The sequence below is a fragment of the Pelophylax lessonae genome (genome assembly GCF_965119305.1).
Source record: "Pelophylax lessonae genome assembly, chromosome: 9".
Classification (NCBI taxonomy): Eukaryota; Metazoa; Chordata; class Amphibia; order Anura; family Ranidae; genus Pelophylax; species Pelophylax lessonae.
Window position 1 is genome coordinate 125593331 of NC_138776.1, and position 26288 is coordinate 125619618.

At 44.5% G+C, this 26288-nt stretch overlaps 1 protein-coding gene across 1 annotated transcript in view; it reads left to right on the forward strand.

Annotated features, from left to right (window-relative positions):
* LOC309562540 (tumor necrosis factor receptor superfamily member 6-like) overlaps positions 1–26084 on the forward strand; it is a 45415-nt gene extending 19331 nt beyond the window's left edge. The window contains exons 2-5 of the mRNA XM_082266788.1: positions 12626–12794; positions 18575–18712; positions 22891–23017; positions 25981–26084. Coding sequence (XP_082122914.1) covers positions 12626–12794; positions 18575–18712; positions 22891–23017; positions 25981–26062 — 516 coding nt within the window. The 3' untranslated portion in view covers positions 26063–26084. The remainder of the gene's footprint in view (positions 1–12625; positions 12795–18574; positions 18713–22890; positions 23018–25980) is intronic.
* Positions 26085–26288: the final 204 nt, after the last annotated feature.

The window sequence follows — 26288 nt, forward strand, 5'->3', positions numbered from 1 at the left end:
TTTCTGTGAAAATGTGGAATAGACTCCCTCCAGAGGTGGTTCTGGCTAGCTCACTAGATTGCTTTAAGAAAGACCTTGATTCTTTCCTATGTGTACATAATGTAAATGGTTACTGCAATTTTTATTGGGTAGAGTTGATCCAGGGAATATCCTGTTGCCTCTCAGGGGATCGGGGAGGGATTTTTTTCCCCTGCTGTGGCAGATTGGATCGTGCTTTGCTGGGGTTTATTTTCGCCTTCCTCTGGATTGGCGAAGGGTGTGGGGTTGTGTATGTGGGATTGTATGGTTGGGTTTTCAATGCTGTTTTTTTTTTTCTATGGTTGAACCGGATGGACTTGTGTCTTTTTTCAGCCTGACTAACTGTAACTGTGTAACTATGATATGGTAGCAATGGCAAGTAGGTGCAAAACTATCAGCTACATATTTTAATGCAATTGTTTTTCTCTATCAGCAACATGTTTGTCTCCAGCAGCAAATACCCAATAGTATATCTACTCAACAGCAATTCATTTACCTTTAGCTGCTAATAACCCCCCCCCCCCCCTGCAGTGTACATACTGTACTTCCAGGAAAATATGTACCTTTTTTTTATTATTATAGTGCGATTTGTTAGGATGATACTAAAGGCTATTATTTTTTCTTGAAAAAAAAAAAAATGATATCATACTTAACCATTGACTGTCTCCTGTAGTATCTCTGCTTTCTCTAACCAGCTCTTGTATCATGTCTGCAGTCTCTGACCCTCTCTTGTATCATGTCTGCAGTCTCTGACCCTCTCTTGTATCATGTCTGCAGACACTGACCCTCTCTTGTATCATGTCTGCAGTCTCTGACCCCTCTTACCCTCTCTTGTATCATGTCTCCAGTCTCTGACCCTCTCTTGTATCACGTCTGCAGTCTCTGACCCTCTCTTGTATCATGTCTGCAGTCTCTGACCCTCTCTAGTACTATGTCTGCAGTCTTTGACCATCTCTTGTACTATGTCTGCAGTCTTTCACCATCTCCTGTAGTAGGTCTGCAGTCTCTGGCCATCTCCTGTTGTAGGTCTGCAGTCTCTGGCCGTCTCCTGTAGTAGGTCTGCAGTCTCTGGCCATCTCCTGTAGTAGGTCTGCAGTCTCTGGCCATCTCCTGTACTAGGTCTGCAGTCTTTGGCCATCTCTTGCATCATGCCTGCAGTCTCCGACCATCTTTTGTATCATGTCCGCAGTCTCCGACCCTCTCTTGTATCATGTCTGCAGTCTTTGACCCTCTCTTGTATCATGTCTGCAGTCTCTGACCATCTCCTCTAGTATTTTGGGGCCTAGAGCTCTTCTTTAAGTTGTTGTCTGCTGTGTTTAGACTTTGCTAAATCGTGATGCATTGTGATGCATCGCAGAATAGAGTAGAAACATTGACATGATAATCGTAATCGAATCAAATTGTGAGACCAGTGAAGATGCGCACCTCAAAAAAAATTGCATAACAGTGTAAATTTGCTGTCCCCTCAAAATAACTCAACACACAGCCATTGATGTCAAAACCACTAGCAACAAAAGTGGGTACACCCCTAAGTTCAAATGTCCAAATTGGGCCCAAAGTGTCAATATTTTGTGTGGCCACCATTATTTTTCAGCACTACCTTAACCCTCTTGGGCATGGAGTTCACCGGTACTTCACAGGTTGCCACTGGAGTCCTCATACACTCCTCCATGCCGACACGATGGAGCTGGTGGATGTTAAAAATCTTGCGCTCCCCTACCTTACGTTTGAAGATGCCCCACAGATGCTCAATAGGGTTTAGATCTGGAGACATGCTTGGCCAGTCCACCATCTTTACCCTCAGCTTCTTAAGCAAGGCAGTGGTTGTCCTGGAGGTCTGTTTGGGGTCATTATCATGTTGGAATACTGCCCTGCGGCCAAGTCTCCGAAGAGAGGGGATCATGCTCTGCTTCAGTATGTCACAGTACATGTTGGCATTCATGGTTCCTTCAATGAACTGTAGCTCCCCAGTGCCAGCAACACTCATGCAACCCCAGACCATGACCCTCCCACCACCATGCTTGACTGTAGGCAAGACACACTTGTCTTTGCACTTCTCACCTGGTTGCCACCACACACGCTTGACACCATCTAAACCAATTAAGTTTATCTTGGTCTCATCAGACCACAGGACATGGCTCCAGTAATCCATGTCCTTAGTCTGCTTGTCTTCAGCAAACTGTTTGCGGGCTTTCTTGTGCATCATCTTTAGAAGAGGCTTCCTTCTGGGACGACAGCCATGCAGACCAATTTGATGCAGTGTGCGGCGTATGGTCTGAGCACTGACAGGCTGACCCCCCACCCCTTCAACCTTTGCAGCAATGCTGGCAGCACTCATACATCTATTTTCCAAACACAACCTCTGGATATTACGCTGAGCATGTGCACTCAACTCCTTTGGTCGACCATAGCGAGGCCTGTTCTGAGTGCAACCTGTCCTGTTAAACAGCTGTATGGTCTTGGCCACCGTGCTGCAGCTCAGTTTCAGGCAATCTTCCTATAGCCTAGGCCATCTTTATGTAGAGTAACAATTCTTTTTTTCAGATCCTCAAAGAGTTCTTTGCCATGAGGTGCCACGTTGAACTTCCAGTGACCAGTACGAAAGAGTGAGAGCGATAACACCAAATTTAACACACCTGCTCCCCAATCACACCTGAGACCTTGTAACAATAACGAGTCACAACACCGGGGAGGGAAATGGCTAATTTGGCCCAATTTGTACATTTTAATTCAGGGGGGTGCTCACTTTTGTTGCCAGTGGTTTAGACATTAATGGCTGTGTGTTGAGTTATTTTGAGGAGACAGAAAATTTACACTGTTATACAAGCTGTGCACTCACTTTTGTGAAATACTGTATATATACACAGCATATATACAGTATATATTAATATACAGTATATTACCGTATACTGTAGTCCTGAGCATAAAACCTTTAGGATACTGAGTACTAGTAAATGTAGTGAAGCTTAGGCAAACACATCACGTTAATAAAATGACACATCCACCATGCGCTAGGAATCATCCAGTGCTTAGACTTGCCTTTACCACCTCACCTCTGCTGTTTTGCTCCCTCTTGGTGGATAGCAGAAACCTAAATTTTCCTGGTATAGGAAAGCAGGTAACATGCCTCCTGACTCTCCACACTGCAGTGTAGCGGGTGCCCTGCGGGCCCACATCTCTTGCTGGCTGCCGTCTGACTTTACACACAGGCTCTTAGGGAGAGAGGGAGCCTTTCAGCTTCGGTGGGGGATTTCTCCCCCTCCCAATCCTCTTCACGCAACACAATGTGCGAGTGGTGCTCGCACAGGCAGTCGCCCGCCTTGCTCCCTCCCCTGTTTTCCCATTGGAAGGAGGAGAGCCAATCAGCGAGGACTGCAGGCTGCAGCAAAGGATCATGAGACATGTATTCTCCAACATAAACGGCCCCATAGCTTTCTATGCTCAGTGTGACTGCAAATCCCAGCATGCTTTGGGACAAAAGAAAAAATAAAGGTCTCTATCCTGTCTGCTGGGGGAGGCAGACGCAGTGGCGTACCTAGAGCATTTGGCACCCAGGGCGGATCCTACATCTGGCACCCCCCACCTTAAAATGTAAAAACGCCCACAAAAATTTTGTAATGTTTTCAAGAATATTTATTGCACACATTTCACAGCCCCCCATCACAGTGCCGCTTGCAGTCTGTCCCCCGTCTCTCTAATCATAGTTCCCCCTTTTGCACTTTCTGCCTCCCCTGCACAGTCCTACCTTTGGCATTAACAGATAGCTAATACTATTAGCAATGTGTTTAAGTTTGAGTAAGAGATAGGAGACATGCTAAAGGAGATGGTGAGAGACTGCGGACATAGTACAGGAGATGGTCAGAGACTGCGAACATAGTACAGGAGATGGTCAGAGACTACGGACCTGATACAAGAAATGGTCAGAGACTGGGGACATGATACAAGAGATGGTCAGAGACTACAGACGTGATGCAAGAGATGGTCAGAGACTGATGACATACAAGAGATGGTCAGAGACTGTAGACATGATACAGTAGATGGTCAGAAACTGCAGACGTGATACAAGAGATTGTCAGAGACTGCAGACATAATAGAGTAGATGGTCAGAGACTGCAGACGTGATACAAGAGATGGTCAGAGACTGCAGACGTGATACAAGAGATGGTCAGAGACTGCAGACGTGATACAAGAGATGGTCAGAGACTGAAGACATGATACAAGAGATGGTCAGAGACTGCAGACATTATACAGGAGGTGGTCAGAGACTGCAGACATGATACAGGAGGTGGTCAGAGACTGCAGACACGATACAAGAGATGGTCAGAGACTGCAGACATGATACAAGAGATGGTCAGAGACTGCAGACATAGTACAGGAGATGGTCAGAGACTGCAGACATAGTACAGGAGATGGCCAGAGACTGCAGACATGATACAGGAGATGGTCAGAGACTGCAGACATAGTACAGGAGATGGCCAGAGACTGCAGACATGATACAGGAGATGGTCAGAGACTGCAGACATAGTACAGGAGATGGTCAGAGACTGCAGACATGATACAAGAGATGGTCAGAGACTGCAGACACGATACAAGAGATGGTCAGAGACTGCAGACATGATACAAGAGATGGTCAGAGACTGCAGACATGATACAGGTGATGCTCAGATACTGCAGACGTAGTACAGGAGATGGTCAGAGACTGCAGACGTGATATAATAGATGGTCAGAGACTGCAGACGTGATACAAGAGATGGTCAGAGACTGCAGACATAGTACAGGAGATGGTCAGAGACTGCAGATATAGTACAGGAGATGGTCAGAGACTGCAGACATGATACAAGGGATGGTCAAAGACTGCAGATGTGATACAAGAGAAGGTCAGAGACTGCAGACATGATAGAAGATAAAAAAACACTAGGGGGGCCGGAGAGCACAGGGAAAGCATAGAGCACTGGAGGAGCTGAAGGGCAAGGGGGGGGACTGGAGAGAATTAAGGGGGGGTTGGAAAGTGCAGGGTGTAGAGAGCATGGGAGGGCCGGCAGGGAAAACCAGGGGGATCGAGAGCATGGGGGTAGGAGGGGGAACTGGAGAGCACTGGGGGGAACTGGAAATCACTGAGGGGGGAGCCAGGGAGCACAGGGGGGTGGAGAGCACTGGGGGAGCCAGAGAGCATAGGGGGAGAGATGAAAAGCACTGTGGGGAGCTGAAGAGCACCGGGGGGGGGGTAGAGAGCATCTGGGGGGGCAAAAGAGCATGGGGGGTTAAGATCACTGAGGGGGTGGGGTTAAGAGCACTGGGGGGGGGGGTTAAGAGCAGTGGGGGGGGGGGGTTAAGAGCACTGAGGATGGGTTAAGAGCACTGGGGGGGGCTTAAGAGGGGGGGTTAAGAGCAGTGGGGAAGTTAAGAGCACTGGGGGGGCTAAGATCACTGGGGGGGTTAAGAGCACTGGGGGGGGGGGGGCTGGAGAGAACTGGGGGGCCAGTAAAAGACGTTGTATAGGAGGGGGATGGGGCAGTTGCATGTAGATGAATTTATATTTCCATATTTCTCCTGCTGCCGCTGGATGCCTGCAGGAGGGAGAGGAGGAGGATCATCCAGCGGCAGCAGGGGAAATATCAATTCATCTTTATGCAGCCGCCCCATCCCTGTCCTATCCAGCACACACACGAGGCTGCACAGCAGGCACTTATCTTCTTCCCGCCGCCCCCCCCAGCGCGGACTGAAGGAGCTGTCACTGCAGCTGCCTTCTCACAGAGAAGCCGCGCTGGGTTGGACTCCGGGCACCCCAGTGATTGGCACCCCCCCCAGTGAGTGGCACCCAGAGCGGGCCCCCCCCGCGCCCCCTGTTGGCACGCCACTGGGCAGACGCCATGAGGCATGGGAGAAGACCGGACCCAGGGGAGTGGTGTTGCCTCCCGGGTCTATGTGTGGTTAATTCCAAGCATCCACGGCCAGTCTGGGACATCCTGCCTGTGAGAGGATCTCAGGCGTATCTCCAGAGGCACCTGTACCGACGGCGTGAAGTGTTTCAGTTGTGAGGTAGCTAGTCGGGCTACCTGAAAAGCCTGCCTGTTCCAGGACATTTTGTTTGGGCCTTGGTCGCAGGATTGGTGAGCCACTGAATGAAGAAAAGGTTGTCTATCTTTGCCTACACCCGTGGAATCTGGGTCACACTTACATCCTGTTTAGCAGTCACAGTGTCCGCATTGATACCCGGATACTGCCAGCATACTGCATTGTCACTCTACCAAACAGTACATCTAGGTGCACCAACTAAAAGTGGCTAGCTGAAGATTCCAGGCCTTCTTCTCCAAGGAACTGAAGTTACTGGTGCCATACGGGCACACACACCCAGGGCTCCATGTATGTAGTGTATGAGTGGGGTAGTCTAACTTGGGAGTTACATTATTGAAAGCTGCATTAGGTACAGTGTTTATAGTTTTCTGGGCCTGTGGTTTCAGGGGACAGAAGGGAGAGGTCTGACATAAGAAAGTGTCTTTCGTCTTCTCTCCTCCTGTTTGGACTCATAAGGACCAATTTAAGTTGTGGTGACCAATCCGTTACAGGGTCTGTTATTTTGTGATTTTTGTCGATTGTTAAAGTATCTGCCTCTGCTCTCGGGGGTTATTCGTCTTGAGTAGTTCCCTGAAATCAGCCAGACAGTGCCGTGGGGTTCTATTGCTTTTCACATTATTTCACAGTTAATCTACTTAAAATATATACGTCTACTTTTCAGCTATATTGCTACTGCTTGATACCATCCCAAAGAAATTTTATAGTAAAGACTATTTCTGTGTTTTACTATAACGTGTGTCCTTCAAGTGTTTGCACTAACACTTACGCCAGGTGTGCCAAAGGGGCTGAGACTGTTTTTGGGGTTGAGAGGCAGAGTAAAGAACCAAATATACTTAAGCGGCTCCTCCGGGGGTACCACTACAGAAGCATTAGGGACCTGTACAGCAATTTGTAAAGCCCCAATGCTGCTCTATGGACATGGAGGGGAGCAGAGCTAAATGTAGGCATAGATGATGGAAGGGCCTAGTGTAAGGCTGGAGTAGGAGAGGGTGAATTTGAGATTTTATTATAAGTGACAAGTTTACTATAATGGAAAAAAGAGCTGTTAGAGGTGTAGAGCATGAGTTGTACTGTTGTAGTGTTAACCTGAACTGTAAAGTAATGTTAGAGTATTACCTAACCTGCATGTAGTACTGCTGTAGGACTAAACTGACCTGTATGTAGTACTGCTGTAGTACTAAACTGACCTGTACATAGCACTGTTATCGTACTAACCTATATGTGATAATAACCTGTCCTGTGTGTATTTCTGTGATACTAACCTATCAGGTATGTAGAACTTCTGTATTACCAAACTGACCTGAATGTAGTACTGCAAACCCATAGTATGTATCTGAGCCGCTCAGGCTGCTAGGAAGTTTAGTCTTGTGCCTTCTGCTGTGAGTGCTGGCTTGGAAGGAGCCTGCCCATGCTCCAGACAATAATTGATAAGAGCTTAAGATCCCGGAAGCCACACATCAGAACAAGACCTGCTGTGTGTAGACAAGTAGCAGTCTCAGTCTGAACCCCCGTCTGGCCATGCCCCCAATGTGTTTCACTCCACCCACTGGAGCCTATTCATGAGTAAGCTTCAGCGGTCGGAGTGAAAATGCATTGGGGGCATGGCCTAGTGGGGGTCCAGGCTGAGACTGTCACTTGTCTACACACAGCAGGTCTTGTTCTGATGTGTGGCTTCTAGGATCTTCAGCTCTTATCACTGAATGTAGTACTATTGTAGTAATTGCCTGACATATGTGTGATACTATTGTAGAACTAGGCTTATAAGTACGTAGTACTATTTTAGTACTAACATACAGTATGTGTCAACTACTGATTGTTGCAATCGCTATGCAACTACAAAGTTGTGGTCTAACAGTAAACCTAGACATCCATTTCGACATGCTCTGCATTCTACAAATGCTTTCTTCTACGCATGTGATGGCTGATCCTAGATTGCCTCTCTCTATGAGCTGATCTGAACAACTCCCAAAGTGCCTAGAGCTTACTTTTGTGTAAGGCCTTGTATATTTCCATGTTTTCAGGTTAGTGCTCCATGATCTGACCGAACGCCTGATGCCCATGGTAGCTGGGGTCCCAGGTCACCTGATGTGTGTCATACTGAGGGGGAGCTATGATCCCTTCTCCTGACCACCTCCAGCTCAGTGACCAATTTACACTTAGTTGATAAAGTATATCTGATAGGCACAATTTCACCTGTAGAACCACCCCCGCAGGAGCTGCTGATTAGATTATTGGGTCTATGTCCTGCCTAACAACCCATAGAATTGGCTCAACTGACCAAGAATAGGACTAGAACACTAAATGGCTACACAGATTGGAATATAACACTTCAATAAATAATAATGACCTGTTTCCTCTCTCCAGCTGCAGTCCTTCTGGATAACACAATGGGACACACACACAAGCTTGCTTTTAAACAGGAAAATTATTTACTGTAAATCAAATAAACAGTTTTGATACAGTAAAATATGACTTTGTAAAAGGATATACTGAATAAGTAATCAAAGATAAGATAAATACTGTGATATCACTACCCAAGGGCACATTAATTACTTCAGGAAATGTCTCAGAGCCTATAGGACCACAATCTTAATCACTATTATACTTTTGGAAATGAGGCTCAGCATTCAATTAGACACAGTACCAGACAGACAGACCTGAGTCCCACATGCGGTTCCGCTGTTTCTTCTCTATATCTTCGCTAGCAACGTTGGTGCACTCGCGATTTGTAATCCACATTGAGGATGGATGATCAATAGAGAGAATGGCAGCAAACATTTAGTAATCACCGCGGGGTGTCTGTGCAGGTTTGGCGGTAAAACTTCTGTGGGAGATGTACTGGGCCACCCGGTATATTGCCTTCTACTACTCTAAGGCTAATCCTGACTAAAGTTACTTCTTTGATAGATGGAGTCAGTTTTTGGGCAGGTGCTCTCTCACCAACAGAACTGGTTCCCAGGAACTCCCCGTTGCTGTCTCGCTAGGTATTGGTGGTGGATGACTCTGGTCTCTGTAAAACATCAATGGGACCTCCAGGAAGGGTCTTCTACTGAAGATGAAACACTGCAACTTAGTCACTTCAGGCCCAGGAGTTTTGGCCTAACATGCAGCATCAGCCCACAGCGCTTGTCTCACGGTGTCCTCCCAAGAGAGTGAGCCTGGCTCCTCCCTTCCTTTATAAAGCTTCCCCCAGAAAGCTATGCGGTGAAGCAATGCACCCTGGTATTCCAAGTGAATTGTGGATGATGTAGTTTAATAAATCATATACAAAAACCTAGTGTAGAGACCAGTGTGGCCAATTTGTAATTTACAAATGGTCACCAACCATCCTAAGACCCAGCAGGAATTCCCACTCAGTCATGTAATAACGCAGGAAGCCACCGCAACCAGGTAAACTAGTGGCACAAAGAAAAGAAAGGAACCAAAAGGACAGTTCCTAGGAAGAGGTTGCAATAAGGGATGCTCACAACTGCTAAATTCAAAAATAGTATAACTTTATTGGAAAAACAAGGCATAACATAACACGTAAAGGAAGCCCCCTAGTATGGGGGGTCATGGTTCACATGAATGGATCAAGTGCAGTAAAAGAACACGTGAAACAACATTAAAATCAGCACAATGACAAGAGCACACTTGGCTGGCCACACCACCCACCAGGATATATAGATGCACAGCTACAATGGTATACAGTATATAGCTCAGAATCGAGCCCTGTAATACTGTTATTGACCACTGGAGGTGTGCCAGCATGCCACATACACCCTGAGAGAATAAGAGATATCAGAGGAAATAACATATGCCATCACACTGAGTATATTAGAGGGTAGTGTTTGTATGATGTAGTCTCTGGTCTTCTGAAAAATCTAGTGATCAGCCAGAGAACAACCCTTCAATGTTACAATATACCGAACAGTGACTGATGTGCAATCAAGACATATATCTCAACATGGACGACTAGAGTCCTTCCAATCATTTTGATAAACAAACTACTGAAATCCCATTTCATCAGAGGATGACGTTGGGTGGGAGAAAAAAAAAAAATGGATAAAGTAAATTTTCTGCCAGTTTCCAATGTATATGAAAGATCAGAGAGATGGCCAAACTGTAGTAAAAAGACATTAGAGGTAGTGAATCAAACAGCCAAACATCATGGTTGTCCAGGGGCGGATGCAGTGGACCTTATGAAGATATAAGGAGCTTAGGAGGAGATGGAAGGGGTGAATAGGGAGAGACGCTATGTTCAAATGAACTGCGCAGGCTCACACCGGTTGGGCATGGACGGTTTGCGGCTTTTCAATCGTATTCAAGATACACCATGTACAATATATTTCAACTGTGGTGCTTACCGCATTGCCGGAGTCCCATATTTCATTTGAATACCTGGTGTTCACAGCCTTTTCTCAATCCCTTGTAACTCCATCAGGACTCCTCTACACAAGCGGTTTCATGGTAGTTGACTTCCGGGTCCATACACGAGGCAGTCAAACATTCATGGTATCCGCATCCAGTTACCTCCTGGTAATGGTTCGTTCGGCTACAGTCAGCCCCTCCTGCATACCCGGAAATGGTGGCATCCGCCTTGGGTTGCTAGACGCTGCTTGGGCGGCTACGGCCAATGAGATGTTCCCACAGGTGTGTGGCCAGCGTGTGACGTCAACGCGTTTCACGTGCGTGACGCACGCTTCTTCCGGACGAAGAATAAATATAGTTTAATAAATTCCCTGACAGGAAATCACAGAAAAGCTGCAATGTGGCATTTTGGCCACTAGATGGAGCCGAGTTCCTACAAAAGGTCATACAGTCTTCTTTATGCATATTGTATAAGGGGAAACCCCGCTACACACCTTTACCTCAAGGTGCGCTCTGGGGTTTCCTTTGTTCCACACTTCTTGTACTCACAGGCTTATTTAGGAAATAGGCATTATAATGGGTTTTCTTTGAACTTTACTGAAGTATCAAAAAGAGGTACAAATAATAGGTCACATAATTCCATACAGTTGGTAACACAGTCCAATATACAGAACATGGTATAAGTAATTCCACAACTGTACCTTTCATCCATACCTATTCTGACAAGAAATTGTTCATTGTCAGGGTTTGTTAAAAACAATGACAGAGTAACAAACATACATGTGGATTTGGGGAAAAAGCGTGGGATTTGGAAGGATTCAATTAAAAACTAAAATTTAAACTTAAAGTAAAAAAGATGTTACATAGTTAGTCAGGTTGAAAAAAGACACAGGCCCATCTAGCTCAACCAAAAAACAAAAAAAAAAAACCATACACACACACACCCATCCAATTCCATATATCCATATATACAATCACATGGCCACAGTTGACTCAGAGGAAGGCGAAAAACCCATGCAAAGCATAATCTAATTTGCTAGGGCAGGGGAAAAAATTCCTTTCTGATCCCCTGAGAGGCAATCAGATATTCCCTGGAGCAACTTCACCTATAAATATTAGTAGTATTAGTTATATTATGTACACCTAGGAAAGAATCCAGGCCTTTTTTAAAGCAATCTATATAATGGTATACCTACCAGTTCTGTGCAATTATATTCCTTACCTCTTCTTTGGCAGTCTACCGCCGACGCTGTCAGTTTCCTTCCACCGGGGGAATCCTTAGCAAGCCAGATACTAAGGAGGCGACCTTGTGTGTGTTCCTGAGATGGGCTGTGTATATCCATAGACACAAACAACTCTGATAAGCCACGCCCCCGCTCCCTCCTCAGAGGAGTTTGACTGACAGCAGTAGGAACCTATGGCTTCTATTGCTCAGTGTTTCCTGTGGGACCCGGAAGTGATGGCCACTGATGAGGCAGGACTGATAAGCTGCACTGATAGGGCTTCAGTGATAAGGCAGCACTGATGGGCACTGATATGATGCACTATAGGCTGCACTAATGAGCACTCAGAGAATGCACTGGTGGCCACTGATGGGGCTGTACTGATGGCCACTGATGAGGCCACACTGATATGCTGCACTGATGAGGCTACACTGATAGGCACTAATGAGGCTGCACTGATGAGCACTGATAAGACTGCACTGATGGGCATTGATGAAGATGAACTTATGGGAACTGATGAGGCTGCACTGATGGGCACTGATAGACTGTGGTTGTGGCCTGTGGTTTACAGATGACAGGGCGGGTCATAAACAGGAAAGGGTGTGGCCTTTACAGGAAGGGGGTGGGTCATATTTAAATTAGGGGTGCCCAAGTTTAGTCAGGCCTAGGGCAGCACAAAACCTAAATACATCACTGACCGTAATGCAAAAAATGGCCTGGTCAGGAAGGGAGGGATGAAACTTCCGGGGCTGAAGTGGTTAAAGTTCTGGGGTGAGCTATACATTATGAAGAGAATAGGATTGTAAAGGACAGTGTACGATAGGGCATATGTTGGAGACATGTATTGCTAACACATTTACTAGGCTTTTTAGGCAAATCTGGAGAGGAATTCCAGATAACAAACACCATACCGGAACTTTTTTTAAATTAAAAAATGAAAGACTTTTTCTCATTTACAGGGGATCATTCAAAGCAGTCTTGGTTTATCTACGGAACTCCTTCAATATTCCTCAGACAAACATGTGAAGGAAAAACATGATTTATCTCACAGACTATTCAAAAGACAAGTGCAGTGTGCCAGTGGGGAATATCTTGCAGGGGAACTTTGCTGTAAATTTTGTCCCAAAGGTAAGTTTAACACGAGGCAATTCTCACACAGCTGCTCTTGTTAAAATTGAAAATTCTGACAATGCCCCAAGTCTCCTTATTCTGTTACATGTCTTTAACACTAAGGGTCCTTTCTCACGACTGGTGCTCCCGACGGACTCAGTTTTGCTCAGCGGGGATCGATCTGCCGATCCCCGCTGAGCAGGCGGATGACAGCTCCATCTCCGCTTACTTTGCAGAGACTGAGCCATCAGAGCCCCGCTCTCCTCTATGGGAGATCGGATGATAATGGACCACCTGTCCGTTTTCATCCGATCCTCTAGACAGATGGAAAATAGGGTTTTCATCTTTCTGGGTTTCACAGACAGGATCGGAACCAGGGGAGGACTGGGCCAGGGGGCAGGGGGGCAATTGCCCCCTGGGCCGTTCTGATGCTCCATAAAAAGGCTGCACTGCTTTTGCCACAGACATGCCTAAAGGATTCCTATTGAAGAGAAGTAAAAAGTCTCTGCTACTGACCTACTGAGTGTGGGTTGAAAACAAGGACAGAGCGCAGGCCTCTGCCCCCCGCATAGATGGTGTATACTGTGTCTGAGCAGAAGCCGGTTCTATGCCCCACTAGAGACTCTTCTCCCCCGGCAAACCCCTACCGAGCTGTCCCAGCTCCCCCCAAACACCCCCTGCTGGCCAGGGCGGGAACCCGGATTCCGTCAGTAAGTAGAGAGTATCTGGAACAGGGCTTCAGCTTGAAATGGGGGCTAGGAGGGAGAGGGGAAGAGGGAGAGTGGGAGGGGGGCCAAATCGCTGCACCATGGACCTCTGGTTTGTACTTGCCCCCTGGGCCGAAAGTTGCCAGTCTGCCCCTGATCGGAACGGATAGCAGCGGGTGTCAGCAGAGATGTCACCACTGAAATCCGCTGCTCCATAGAGGTGCATGAAGCATCCGATCCGGTCCATCTGATAAACTGACAGGCGGACCTGATCAGAAAGCCCATGTGAAAGGGGCCTAAATGATACACTGAAACTTAACCCTGACCTTTTCAGGATCCTCAGCACATTACTTAAAGCAGTATTAAACACAAAAGTAAACATTTATTAAATTGCAGCTTACCAGTTATTAGATGTGATGTCTTCATTAGTTTCCTTTTTTAGGCTTTCTTTCTTCTTCTATCTTCATCTGGTAATTCAAGCAGCAAGCTTGTTAATTATCACAGCACCAACTCCCCAGCAGAATGTATCAGTTTACATGGATGAGCCAAACCACTTAACACTGGCAGAGGTGATTAAATTGGCCATTTTATTTTTTCATGCCAAACCTTTATCCCTAAAGGGAAAAAAAGTATGTTTGCTGTAATTGCTTATAAAGTATGAGCTGAAGTTTGGCTTCAAATTGTTACTGTATCTAAATCTGCTATTACATTAACACTCCCCCCCCCCAAACCCCCCCAAAAAAAAAAAAAAAAAAACTGAATGCTGCTGTGCCTCTGCTGATCATTCCTCCAGAGGTGGAGGTTAGTGACCAGATCACCAGGTGAAGGCAGAGGGGAAAAAGCCAAAGAAAAGGAAACTGATGCAACCACATCTAATGATTATTAAGCTGCAATATAATACATTTTTGGTTTTGGGTTTAAAAACCACTTTTTTCCATAAAATGGTCTTTTAACTCTTGACTTCTCCCCCAACTCCTTACCCAACCTTTAAAACTCAACCTGACCCTAACTGTTAACTCTCACTGTAAATATACTTAACCTAGTCCCTAAAATGGTAGCCTTAAAGTGATTGTAAATGATCACCTTGTAAAACAGCCCATTCCGTTTAAATAGAGATGAAAGACAAAGCATTTTTGTATAGATATATAAAAAAAACATTATAAATACCATTTTCCCCTTTTTTTAAAGTGATCACATTCCCTCTGCTCTCAGCTGCATTAGAGCTGGGGGAGGAGAAGAAGCAGTACACTGAGCTTCCCAGTGAATGGCTGTACAGCGGGGGAGCGTGTCAGGACAAGTCTGATCATTGGAGGAAAGCACACTGAGTTCCCAACATAGCTACATTGCTTAGCGTGGTCAGTTTTTAATAGGAAAGCAGAGGGACTGGCATGAACACCAGGAATTTCACATAAAGGAAGCAATACAAAGCGAACAGCATATTTTTTATACAAATACAGTACATGGTACAGCAGGCACATATCAGGAATATGAAGTGTCGGGGTAGCAAACGCTTTAACATATCCCAAGCTGACCCTACTTTTTTTAACCCTAACAGTTAAACTAGACCTCATCATCCTAATATTAAGCTACTGCCACAACCCTCTTCCATGACTTTCATCATCCAATCATGTGAAACAAAAATACTGTTTTTTTCTGATTGGACTTTTTTTTGCAAAGAGAGATTTCACCATATTCACTAAGCTAAGGGACAATTCTCTTGCATAGTGCAAATTCCCCTGTAACGTGAACAGCCTATTTTCCTTTTGTAAATCAACCCTATAACCTCTATCCATTGAAGATTTTTTGTAATTAAAAGAGTATACAAGTCAGAGTTTACAAAACACAACTCTGGGGTTAGAATCCCTGCCCCTACAATGCCATTGGCCTAATAAAAAATTAGCATGCTTCCTGGTTATATTAGTGATGTTAATTCCCTGTGAACACTGCTTCCTTCTCATACTAATGATGTTACAGTGTGTGGGTATTCTCACCCCATCACTGCCTGCAAAATGAAAAGTGGAATCCCCATTGAACTCAGGAGTCATCCAGGATAATGCTACCTGTAGGGATGCACACTGCCACTCTATTAGCATTGAAAGCAGTGGCGGCCGGTGCGTTGGGGGCGCAGGGGCGTCGCCCCCCCTATCCATGAGCCGGACGCATGGAGTTCAATGGGGCTTTTTTTTTTTTTGCATCACCTGATTAGAGCCAGAGGCTCTAATAGGCTGCAGCAAAGGGTGGACCCGGGGCGCAGAGCAGTGCGCCCCAAGCCCACCAATTGTGTGACAATAGCGAATGAAAATTCGCTATTGTCACACGGATCCTCCTCCTGGCCATTCAGGGAGCGGGTCCGATACGCGCTTCCTGATTGGCCGCAAGGCAAACCCCATGCCATTGGCCGAGGAGGAAGCGGGAGCGGGAGGACTTGAAGAGATGCCGCCGCCGGGTCACTGAGGAGAAGCCGCCGCCGGGACTGAGGAGAAGGCGCCACCGCGACTGCTCCAGGGCTCCAGGTAAGTGCACTGGTCTCGGGGGGGGGGGGGCACACTGCTTTGAAGGGGGCATGTATGCTGGTCACTGCATTGAAAGGGGGCATGTACGCTAGTCACTGCATTGAAAGGGGGCATGTATGCTGGTCACTCCATTGAAAGGTGGCATGTACGCTGGTCACTGCATTGAAAGGGGGCATGTACGCTGGTCACTGCATTGAAAGGGGGCATGTACGCTGGTCACTGCATTGAAAGGGGGCATGTACGCTGGTCACTGCATTGAAAGGGGGCATGTACGCTGGTCACTGCATTGAAAGGGGGCATGTACGCTGGTCACTGCATTGAAGGGGGCATGTACGCTGGTCACTGCATTGAAAGGGGGCATGTACGCTGGTCACTGCATTGAAAGGGGGCATGTATGCTGGTCACTGCATTGAAAGGGGCATGTACACTGGTCACTGCATTGAAAGGGGGCATGTACGCTGGTCACTGCATTGAAAGAGGGCATGTACGCTGGTCACTGCATTGAAAGGGGGCATGTACGCTGGTCACTGCATTGAAAGGGGGCATGTACGCTGGTCACTGCATTGAAAGGGGGCATGTACGCTGGTCACTGCATTGAAAGGGGGCATGTATGCTGGTCACTGCATTGAAGGGGGCACGCTGGTCACTGTTTTGAAGGGGGCACACTGGGCACTGTGCATTGAAAGGGGGCACGCTGGTCACTGTGCATTGAAAGGGGGCACGCTGGTCACTGTGCATTATAAGGGGGCACACTGGTCACTGTGCATTGAAAGGGGGCACACTGGTCTCTCTGCATTGAAAGGGGGCACGCTGGTCTCTCTGCTTTGAAAGGGGGCACGGCGGTCTCTCTGCATTGAAAGGGGGCACGCTGGTCTCTCTGCATTGAAAGGGGGCACGCTGGTCACTCTGCATTGAAAGGGGGCACACTATACCTTAATTACTGAAGGCCCCTTTCACACTTTTGCGACCTCAAAGTCACGCAATTTTTTACAGCGTTTTTTGCCGCAAAGCAATGCCTATTACATTTTTCTGTTTGCGCCCCCCAAAAATTTTGATCACCAGCCGCCACTGATTGAAAGTAAACCAGTAAGAAGCCCCCTGGTACTAATTCACTAAATTTACTAAGCAAGTTGTCACAAAGTGCTAATTGGCCTTTTCACCCAAACATGCAGCGAAATATACAGAAAAAAGTGGAATGGGAATCCTGCCTTGTCTGAGCTCTAAGGCCTCATCCACACAAGGGAAAAAAATGTCACAGGTACATAGTTACATATGGAATAATGCACACATCGATGAGTACAGAGCCATAAAATATAAATAGCCAGTCTTACATTTGATTGCAGTTTTTACATACATAAACATGTATACATGTGTATATGTTCATTTACATGCGTAAAACTAGAAGAGTAGGAAGAAGATTTTTACGCATGTATACGCATATGCATGTATACACACGTTTACGCAAGGTCTTTACAGAACATTTTACTTAGGGTCTTGTTGACAGAACATCAGTAAATTATAAACTCAAAAAGTGAAAGAAAGTCAGCACTAGAGAAAACAATCTACTGGCAGCTGGCATAAAAGGTCAATATATAAGCCTCCTATCAAATCTCTTATGTTACATAGTTCGTCTGGTAGAAAAAAGACACAAATCCATCTAGTTCAACCAATAATGTGTGTAATGGCGCGCTCAAACGTGTGTACCACAATATTACAAAGATATATCCATACATGCATACTGAATATTGCAGTAACCACACATATAAAAGATGAAAAGTTGTTATACAAAATATCAAACCTCCAGCCTTCACCACTTAAGAGGTCAGCGATGACCAATAATAGGCAGCGGCTGGCTCATGCTCTCAGTGGTGTACTGAGAGGCTGAGCCAGCTGCCGGTCATGCATCTGGGTGGATCCCGACATTATTGCTGGGATACATTCAGAGATTGGACCAGTTCAGTAACCTCAGCCGACAGCAGGCATTAGCTCATGCTTGGCTGAATCTGGGTCATAGGAGTCCAGAAATAAGTGCACTCCTGTGACTCAGAAGAGAAGTATGACCAAACAGACTTTGCCCATACTTCTGTTTTAAAAGGATGAGTTCACCTTTTCCAGAAAATAGCCTATGCAGTTGTAGCACCCTCCTAGCATAAGATGCTAGGCAAATTATGATTTGGCTCCTCCTGTTGTCAAGGGAGCAGTGATTGTCTGTTTTAGTCTGTTCAGGGTTTCACAGTCTGGGAGATAGATTACTTCCCCCTGCTCTCTGAAAAAAGCTGCCAGAATATGGGGAGGGAGGTTCAAATGAGCAGCCTGAATATTTATCACGGCCTAGCCAATGCCTAAAGAGCAGTGTCTAGAAGATGGCTAGGGGAGTTGATAAAAGTCTAAAGCTCTAGAGAGATTTTCTTTTCTTGGCAGAAGAATTTCAAAGCCTCAGGGGCTGCTGGGAACTGTGTAGCTGTTCTTTGAGGTCTCAGCTGTGGCAGAGCTGAGGACCAAGACTAATCTTCTAAGTAGCTGGCTGTATTATTTCATTATTATTTTCAGAGACATTTTATCTCTGCCTCCCTTAAAGGAACCCATGCAGAATCTGATTGCACTGTAGCACAAGGACAGCCAGTTTGTAAAGAATGTAAAGAAGGAGTGGATTTCATGGATGAAGAAAATGGTTATCCAAAGTGCCGAGGATGTCGGAATTGTGAATCAGGCTCAGGTGCGTAGTATTGGTAAAGGATCTCCTATAGATGTAAATGCATCTACTGAACATTAACAAAGTGAAAATAATATAGCTTCACTCTTCGCCCTTATGCCAGGCAATGGGTTATACTACTCAATAAAGAAAGTATGCAAGAATATGCAAAAGCTATTTTCTCGGTTTTACTAGGCATACTAAGTAATAAGTGCTCTACAGTTTTGTTGAGTGCTATCTGTAATGAGTATCAATATGCTTACAGGAGGGAAGAACATAATGAGGGGATTTTATCAAAACTGGAGTGGACAGAATATGTATCAGCTGTTTATGGCAACCAGTCAGCTTCTAACTTTCTTTTTTAAAGCTAAACTGAAATGTCTGAGGATATAAGCTGATTGGTAGCCATGCACTATTTTTCTTCCGTTAAAAAAAAAGAACGGATGCAAAATCGGATGTCAGCGGTGTCTTCCGCTGACATCCGCAATCCCCATAGACATACATTATGTCCGTATATCATCCGCAAACGGATGGGATGATAAACGGACATACGGAGCGGATGATACAAGTGTCATCCGTGTCCGTGAAAAAAAAAAGTGCCGCAGAAGAAATCGGCGCGGCCGTGTGAAAGAGCCCTTAAAGTGATTAGGTAGCAGATGCAATAAACAATGTGCAATAAGCAAAATCAAACAATAGTACATGTTCAAATGGCAAAGTGTCACTGGATAAGTGAAACTCTTGTTGCCTAGAATGATGTAACAAATGAATGACATCAAAAATCATTTTTTTGTGAAAAAAGTAGCCACGATCTGTTCCCAAAAAATGACAAATAATAAATGATGCAAAATGTTTATAAATAGTCCAGTGCTCCACAATTCATTGTGTTTAGTGAAAAGATAATGCTCCAACTTTCCCAATGCAAATACAACAAACTGTTTATAGTGCAGCTGAAATAATCCACAATGGAAAGTGTGTCACCGCTGTGCTCTGTATGTAAAAATTGGCCACTTTCCAAATCAAATGATCCCACCGAGAGATCATATGCCTGTGAGTGGAAGCGCCTCTGAAGACAAGTGGTCAGCCAGCTCCAGGGAATGTATCCAAGCTTATGGTGCTCCTTAACCACTTGCCGACTGCCCCACGCAGATTTACTGCGCATAATCACGTAAATCTACATTATTATGTGCACACGGTGTCGGCAGCGCGTGTGTGCGCCACTGGTGCTGCACTCCCGCTGTGATTAGACACAGCGGGAGCCAGACCGCGTGAGGAGTGGGCACAATCCCGCCGGCCTACCGCGATCTTCACAGAAACTGACAGAAAAGCTGCCTGCCTATGTAAACAAAGCAGGGTGCTCTTCTGTCACACAGGCACAGAGAGATTGAAACACCGATCTTTGTGTGCTTGTTACAGACCCCTCCCTCCCACAGTTAGTAAGCACAAATAGGCATACATTTAACCCTTTGATCACCCTCAGTATTAACCCCTTCTCTGCCAGTGTCATCTATACAGTAACAGTGCATATTATTTAGCACTGATTACTCTATTAATGTCACTGGTCCCCAAAAAGTGTCAAAAATGTCAGTTAGGTCCAATCTGTCCACAGCAATGTCGCAGTCACTCTAAAAATCGCTAAAAGAAGAGGGGAGAAGTGCTCTAAGTGCAGACAATTTATTGCAGATAACAAGGCAGGTGATATACACTCACTAGACATGAAGACTGAAAAGCTGTATGTGTCAAAGCAATCCTGCAGCCATCCTCTGGAGGGTGTCCTCTGGTCACAGGAAGCCGTATGCAGTACTGTCACTGGCGGTGGGAGGGAAGAAAGCCGGCTGTCTCCCACAACATCAGCGGTGAGCGGTCAAGCGGCTCGGATCTGCGGTTCCGTGTTGCGAGTGATGGATGGAGGCACTCTCACCCACAGGGATGGTGGGATCTGTCCGATGTGTTACGGCATGCACGACGCGTTTCTGAGCATGCGCGGGGTCCTCTGCACCCGGCGCGCTCTTTCATCAGGTGCTAGAGTGCCGTAGTCTCTGTGGGGCTTTATGTAGTGCTGAACAAGAGGATAATTAGGCACAGCTGAAGTAAGGGGATGGCAACCGCCCACAGCACTGAGCAATAACCTAACCAATCAAACATTTTTGTAGCAATGGGAGAGATTAAATTATCCTCTTGTTCAGCACTACATAAAGCCCCACAGAGACTACGGCACTCTAGCACCTGATGAAAGAGCGCGCCGGGTGCAGAGGACCCCGCGCATGCTCAGAAACGCGTCGTGCATGCCGTAACACATCGGACAGATCCCACCATCCCTGTGGGTGAGAGTGCCTCCATCCATCACTCGCAACACGGAACCGCAGATCCGAGCCGCTTGACCGCTCACCGCTGATGTTGTGGGAGACAGCCGGCTTTCTTCCCTCCCACCGCCAGTGACAGTACTGCATACGGCTTCCTGTGACCAGAGGACACCCTCCAGAGGATGGCTGCAGGATTGCTTTGACACATACAGCTTTTCAGTCTTCATGTCTAGTGAGTGTATATCACCTGCCTTGTTATCTGCAATAAATTGTCTGCACTTAGAGCGCTTCTCCCCTCTTCTTTTTGTCTATACAGATTCTTCCTCCTCATCTGTGGAAGAGCAGCTCAGTGCCCACGGACTTTATCCCTTTTAGGATCATCAACCTATTTATGGTATCCCATTGTCCCCTATTGTATGGTACCATTTTATGCCTATGTCTATTTGCAGCTACAACCTTTTTTATTGCCTGTGTTTTTTTTTTTTTTTTTTTTCTCCCTTCCCTCCCCCCCCCCCCCTCCCTGGATTCAGCTGCTTATTAGTTCTGTTCATCCACCCTTCATATGCTGGAGGTCTTCGTAGCGCTCTGTGTTTTGTTTTTTATGTACTCTAAAAATCGCTGATCGCTGACATTACTAATAAAAAACAAAACAAAAAAAAAGTCCAAAAGTCTATCCCGTAGTTTTGTAAACGCTATAACTTTTGTGCAAACCAATTAAAATACACTTTTTGGGATTTTTTTTTCCAAAAATATGTAGCAGAATACAAATTGGCATAAACTGATTAAAAAAATGTGATTTTTTAAATTTTTTTTATTGGGAATGTTTTATAGCAGAAAGTAAAAAATGATGTGTTTTTTTTCTTTTTCAAAATTGTCGTTCTTTTTTTGTTTATAGCGCAAAATCTAAAAACCGCAGAGGTGATCAAACACCATCAAAAGAAAGCTCTATTTGTGGGGACATCAATTGTATTTGGGTACAGCGTCGCACGACCGCGCAATTGTTAGTTAAAGTAATGCAATGCTGAATCGCAAAAAATGGCCTGGTCATTAAGGGGGTAAAACCTTCCGGAACTGAAGTGGGTAATCTCGTCAATCACATTGTGTGGTTATAAAAGATAATGGAAGAAGCCCATAGTGCAATAATGTGTATAAACCAGCTTTATACACATTAATGCACTACGAGTGTCTTACATTATTTTTCATTTTGCCATTTGAACATTCACTATTGTTTGATTTTGCTTATTGCACATTGATTATTGCATCTGTTACCTAATCACTTTTAGGATAATATCTCGGTCAAAAACAGTGCATCCTATTTATTTTACAACATTTTTTTCTCCTCGCTATTCAAGGAGTGTTTGATTGCAGCAGTTTTTTGACTTCACATATTCGCAGCTGAGCTTGCCTTTTTGTATTGTTTAGTTATCTTTTTTTATTTAGCCAGAAATTCTTAAGGGCTAAAGTGATCCCAACTGACAGCTAACACTTTGTGAGTGCTGGTGTATGTTGAAAAAATTCCTAAAAAACTGATTCTCTGGTGTGTTGTCCTACATTTTGCCATTAAAAATGAAAGGTCAAGGCAATGTAAACATTCGTATTAACTGAACATCAATGCAAAATGTGGTAATGCAGGTATTCTGGTGTGAATGCAAGATCCATAGGTGGAGATTTACTAAAATTTGTGTACACAGAATTTGGTGCAGTTCTGCATAGTAACCAGTCAGCTTCTAGGTTTTATTGTTAAAGCTCAATTGGACAATCTAAAGTTAGAAGCTGATTGGTTAATATGCACAGCTGCACCCGATGCTGTGTGAACCAGTTATAGTAAATCCCCCTCATAGTGTCTAATATTGTTTAATTTTATTTCTGGTGATCTATCTTTTTTCTTTGATCTCATTGCAGGTCAAGAAGAGCTACATCCATGTACAATAACCCAAAATACAGTTTGCAAATGTAAAAAAGAATTCTATTGTTCTGAGAGTTTGTCATCAGCTGACGGGCACTGCAACAAATGTCAACGGTGTACAGTGTCAGTGGAAAAAAAAATATATATATATATTTTTAAGCTGTATGTAAATTTAGCATTGGGGGTGCAGAAACATTTGTCCCGGTCAGTATCAGGGACCACTGCTTTAACCTCCCTGGTGGTATGATGCTGAAAGCGGTACCATTATTTTGCATGTAATTCTTAAGAATGAGCAGCCCAAACCAACTATTTACATATGATTTTTTTTTAACTGTGCGTTCTTCTTTATAACATCTCAGGTATAATAAAGTTTGAAACACAAAATCATAAATTATAATATAATAAAAAACTATAAATAAGGTAAAGTATGTATGTATGTCTACATATATATATATATATATATATATATATATATAAAAAGTACAGTAAAACTGCAGGAAACTGGGGGGCAAACTAATGTGAATTTATTTTATTTTGCACTGTATCAGTGTGTTTGGTGTGTTTTACATTTGAATTTGCCGCCGGTTCCACCCCCCTGCGAACGTCACGTCGCAGGAGACGGAAGCTGGGGCACACAAAGGATCGGGAGGAAGATCTGCCGCCACACACCGCCGGGATACATCACTGGATCCCGGTGACAAGGTAAGTAACCCCTCTACCAGGATCCAGCGATCTTCTTACCGGTACCCCGAGTGTGGCTTGGGGTTACCGCTGTTGGCACTGAAATGTAACCCCGAGCCACACTCAGGAATACCACTAGGAAGGTTAAGAAAGATGTCCCTTACTTTGGGGATCCCCCTCAAAGCACTCCCTGAATACTGAAGGGTATGCGGGTTAGTATCAGCATTGCAGGGGGAAATCACCCCATAGTCTCACTTTCCTGGTATACTAAGCTGGTTGGGCAGGGGATTATTGTCTTTTTTATTTTACATTTATACAGGAAAATTTCACCAAGTCTCTCCCAAGAAGAGCCTATGGGAAATGGGGATTTTTTAGTGGCCAAACACCATAGACAGTGAAAAACAAAATATAAAATATCCACATTTTTATTTATACAAAGTTTAAAATGAACTTCATAAAAAGTGATCTATCATAACCATACAAATATGGTGCAGTGAGGTTTTTTCAATAAAATTTGAATAGTACAAATATGGTGCAAACGTCTGTACATTAATAGATACTAGGAGATATATGGATCTTTTTTTTTTTAACCGCTTGCCGACCGCCACACGACTATTTACTGTGGCGGTCAGCCCCTCACAGGCAAAGTGACGTAGGGCTACGTCGCTAGCCTGTGAGGCTCTGGGGAGCCAGCGCGCTCCGCCGGATGCGCGCTCCCGCTCGGTCACGGACCCCCCGGCGCGTGTGCCCGGTGGACCCGATGTCCGCCGGGCACTCGCGATCGTCCGTTACAATGGGAGAAAGGCAGGCGGCTAATGTAAACAAAGCCGCCTGTCATTCTCCCCTGTGTAAGAATAGTGATCATACGGTTCTGCTATGTAGGACTGTTGATCACTGTTACACACACAGCCACAACCAATCACAGTTAGAAGCACGCCCCTAGGGACAAACTTAACCCCTCCCTCTCAAAAAAAGTTAACCCCTTCACTGCCAGTGTCATTTTTACAGTAACAGTGCATATGTATAGCACTGATTACTGTAGTAATGTCACTGGTAACGCCAAAAGTGTCAAAAATGTCAGTCAAGGGTCCGATCTGTCCGCCCCAATGTCGCAGTCCCTAAAAAAAAATCGCAGATCGCCGCCATTACGCGTTAAAAAAAAAAAAACAACAAAAATGACAAAAATCTTTCCCTTAGTTAGTAAACGCAATAACTTTTGCGCAAACCAATCAAAATACGCTTTTTGCAATTTTTTTTTACCAAAAATATGTAGCATAAAACAAATTGGCCTAAAATGTTAAAAAATTTTGATTTTTACATTTTTTTGGGGAATTTCATATAAAAAAATGTGAAAAATATTGTTATTTTTGCAAAATTGACGCTTTTTTTTGTTTATAGCGCATGATCAAAAAATCGCACGGGTGATCAAATACCACCAAAAGAAAGCTCTGTTGGTGGGAAAAAAAGGACTTCAAATTCGTTTAGGTGCAGCATCGCATGACTGCGCAATTGTCCGTTAAAGTCACGCAGTGCCGAATCGCAAAATAGGCCCTGGTCAGGAAGGGGGTAAAATCTTCTGGGGCTTAAGTGATTAATATCCAAATATAAAATATCCAAATTTTTATTTATACAAAGTTTAAAATGAACTTTATAATAAGGGATATATTTTAACCATAGACATATGGAGAAAACATCTGTACATCAATGGATACCAGGAGATATATGGATCAATGCGTTTCACCCAGATAAAGGGCTTCCTCAGGAACCATTTTTCAATGGTATTAGGCCATATAGCTGAAAAATGATACAGACAGTATTGTTAATTACACAGGATACAAAAATATATTGGTCATTTCATAATACAATACATTGTGTGCAGGCATATAATTTATTCAAACAAAAAAAGGGCATAACTGTATATAAGAGCTTACTAATTTAAATACCGTAAGTGTGAGGTTTGAAGAAGAAAAATAAATGTAAACATTTTAAACTTACAACAAGAAAATTAAAAACTCAAATCAAAATCAACACACTTCATCCTTCAAGTTCAATCTGTGTAAAAACCCTCTGTAGAGTGGCATCAACACCCTCATATTCTGCTAAAGTTTACCTATCACCTGGCACAATGCTGGGTTTAAAATGAATACGACAAACTTGCAGCCAATCCGAGCATTCATTGATAACGGTATAGTTATGTCATTAGCTTTGTTTGTCTTCTGCTTTCTTGCTCATTCAGCCGCAGCTAATATTTGAACATCCGCATTATGCTGCAGCCATTTTTTATTAGTAAACTTTATTGGTAAAATGTGCAATTGAAATCATCTGTTAGAAAAAAACTTTCTAAATCCATCTGTCCGTTTTCTTGTAATTTATATTGTAAATAAAGGCTTATCTATTTATTTTAGATGTGAAAATGAAGTTGCTGAGGAATGTACATCCACAAACGACACTGTTTGCAAAAGTAAGTTCCCCTGTTTCTATCTATAATACATAAACCTCAAAAGAAATTGATGTCACACATAGGACAGTAAACACATTGGATTAGTGTGAAGTATAATACAGCTTGCCAGGGTTTAGAGCACATGTGTCAAAAACAAGGTCCATGAGCCGAATCCGGCCCACTAGGCCATTTCATGTGGCCCTTGCAGCCTAAAGCTGGTCTTTAACAAGCTGATCCTAGAGGGCTATAAATGTTGTGTGGCGACTATGAATT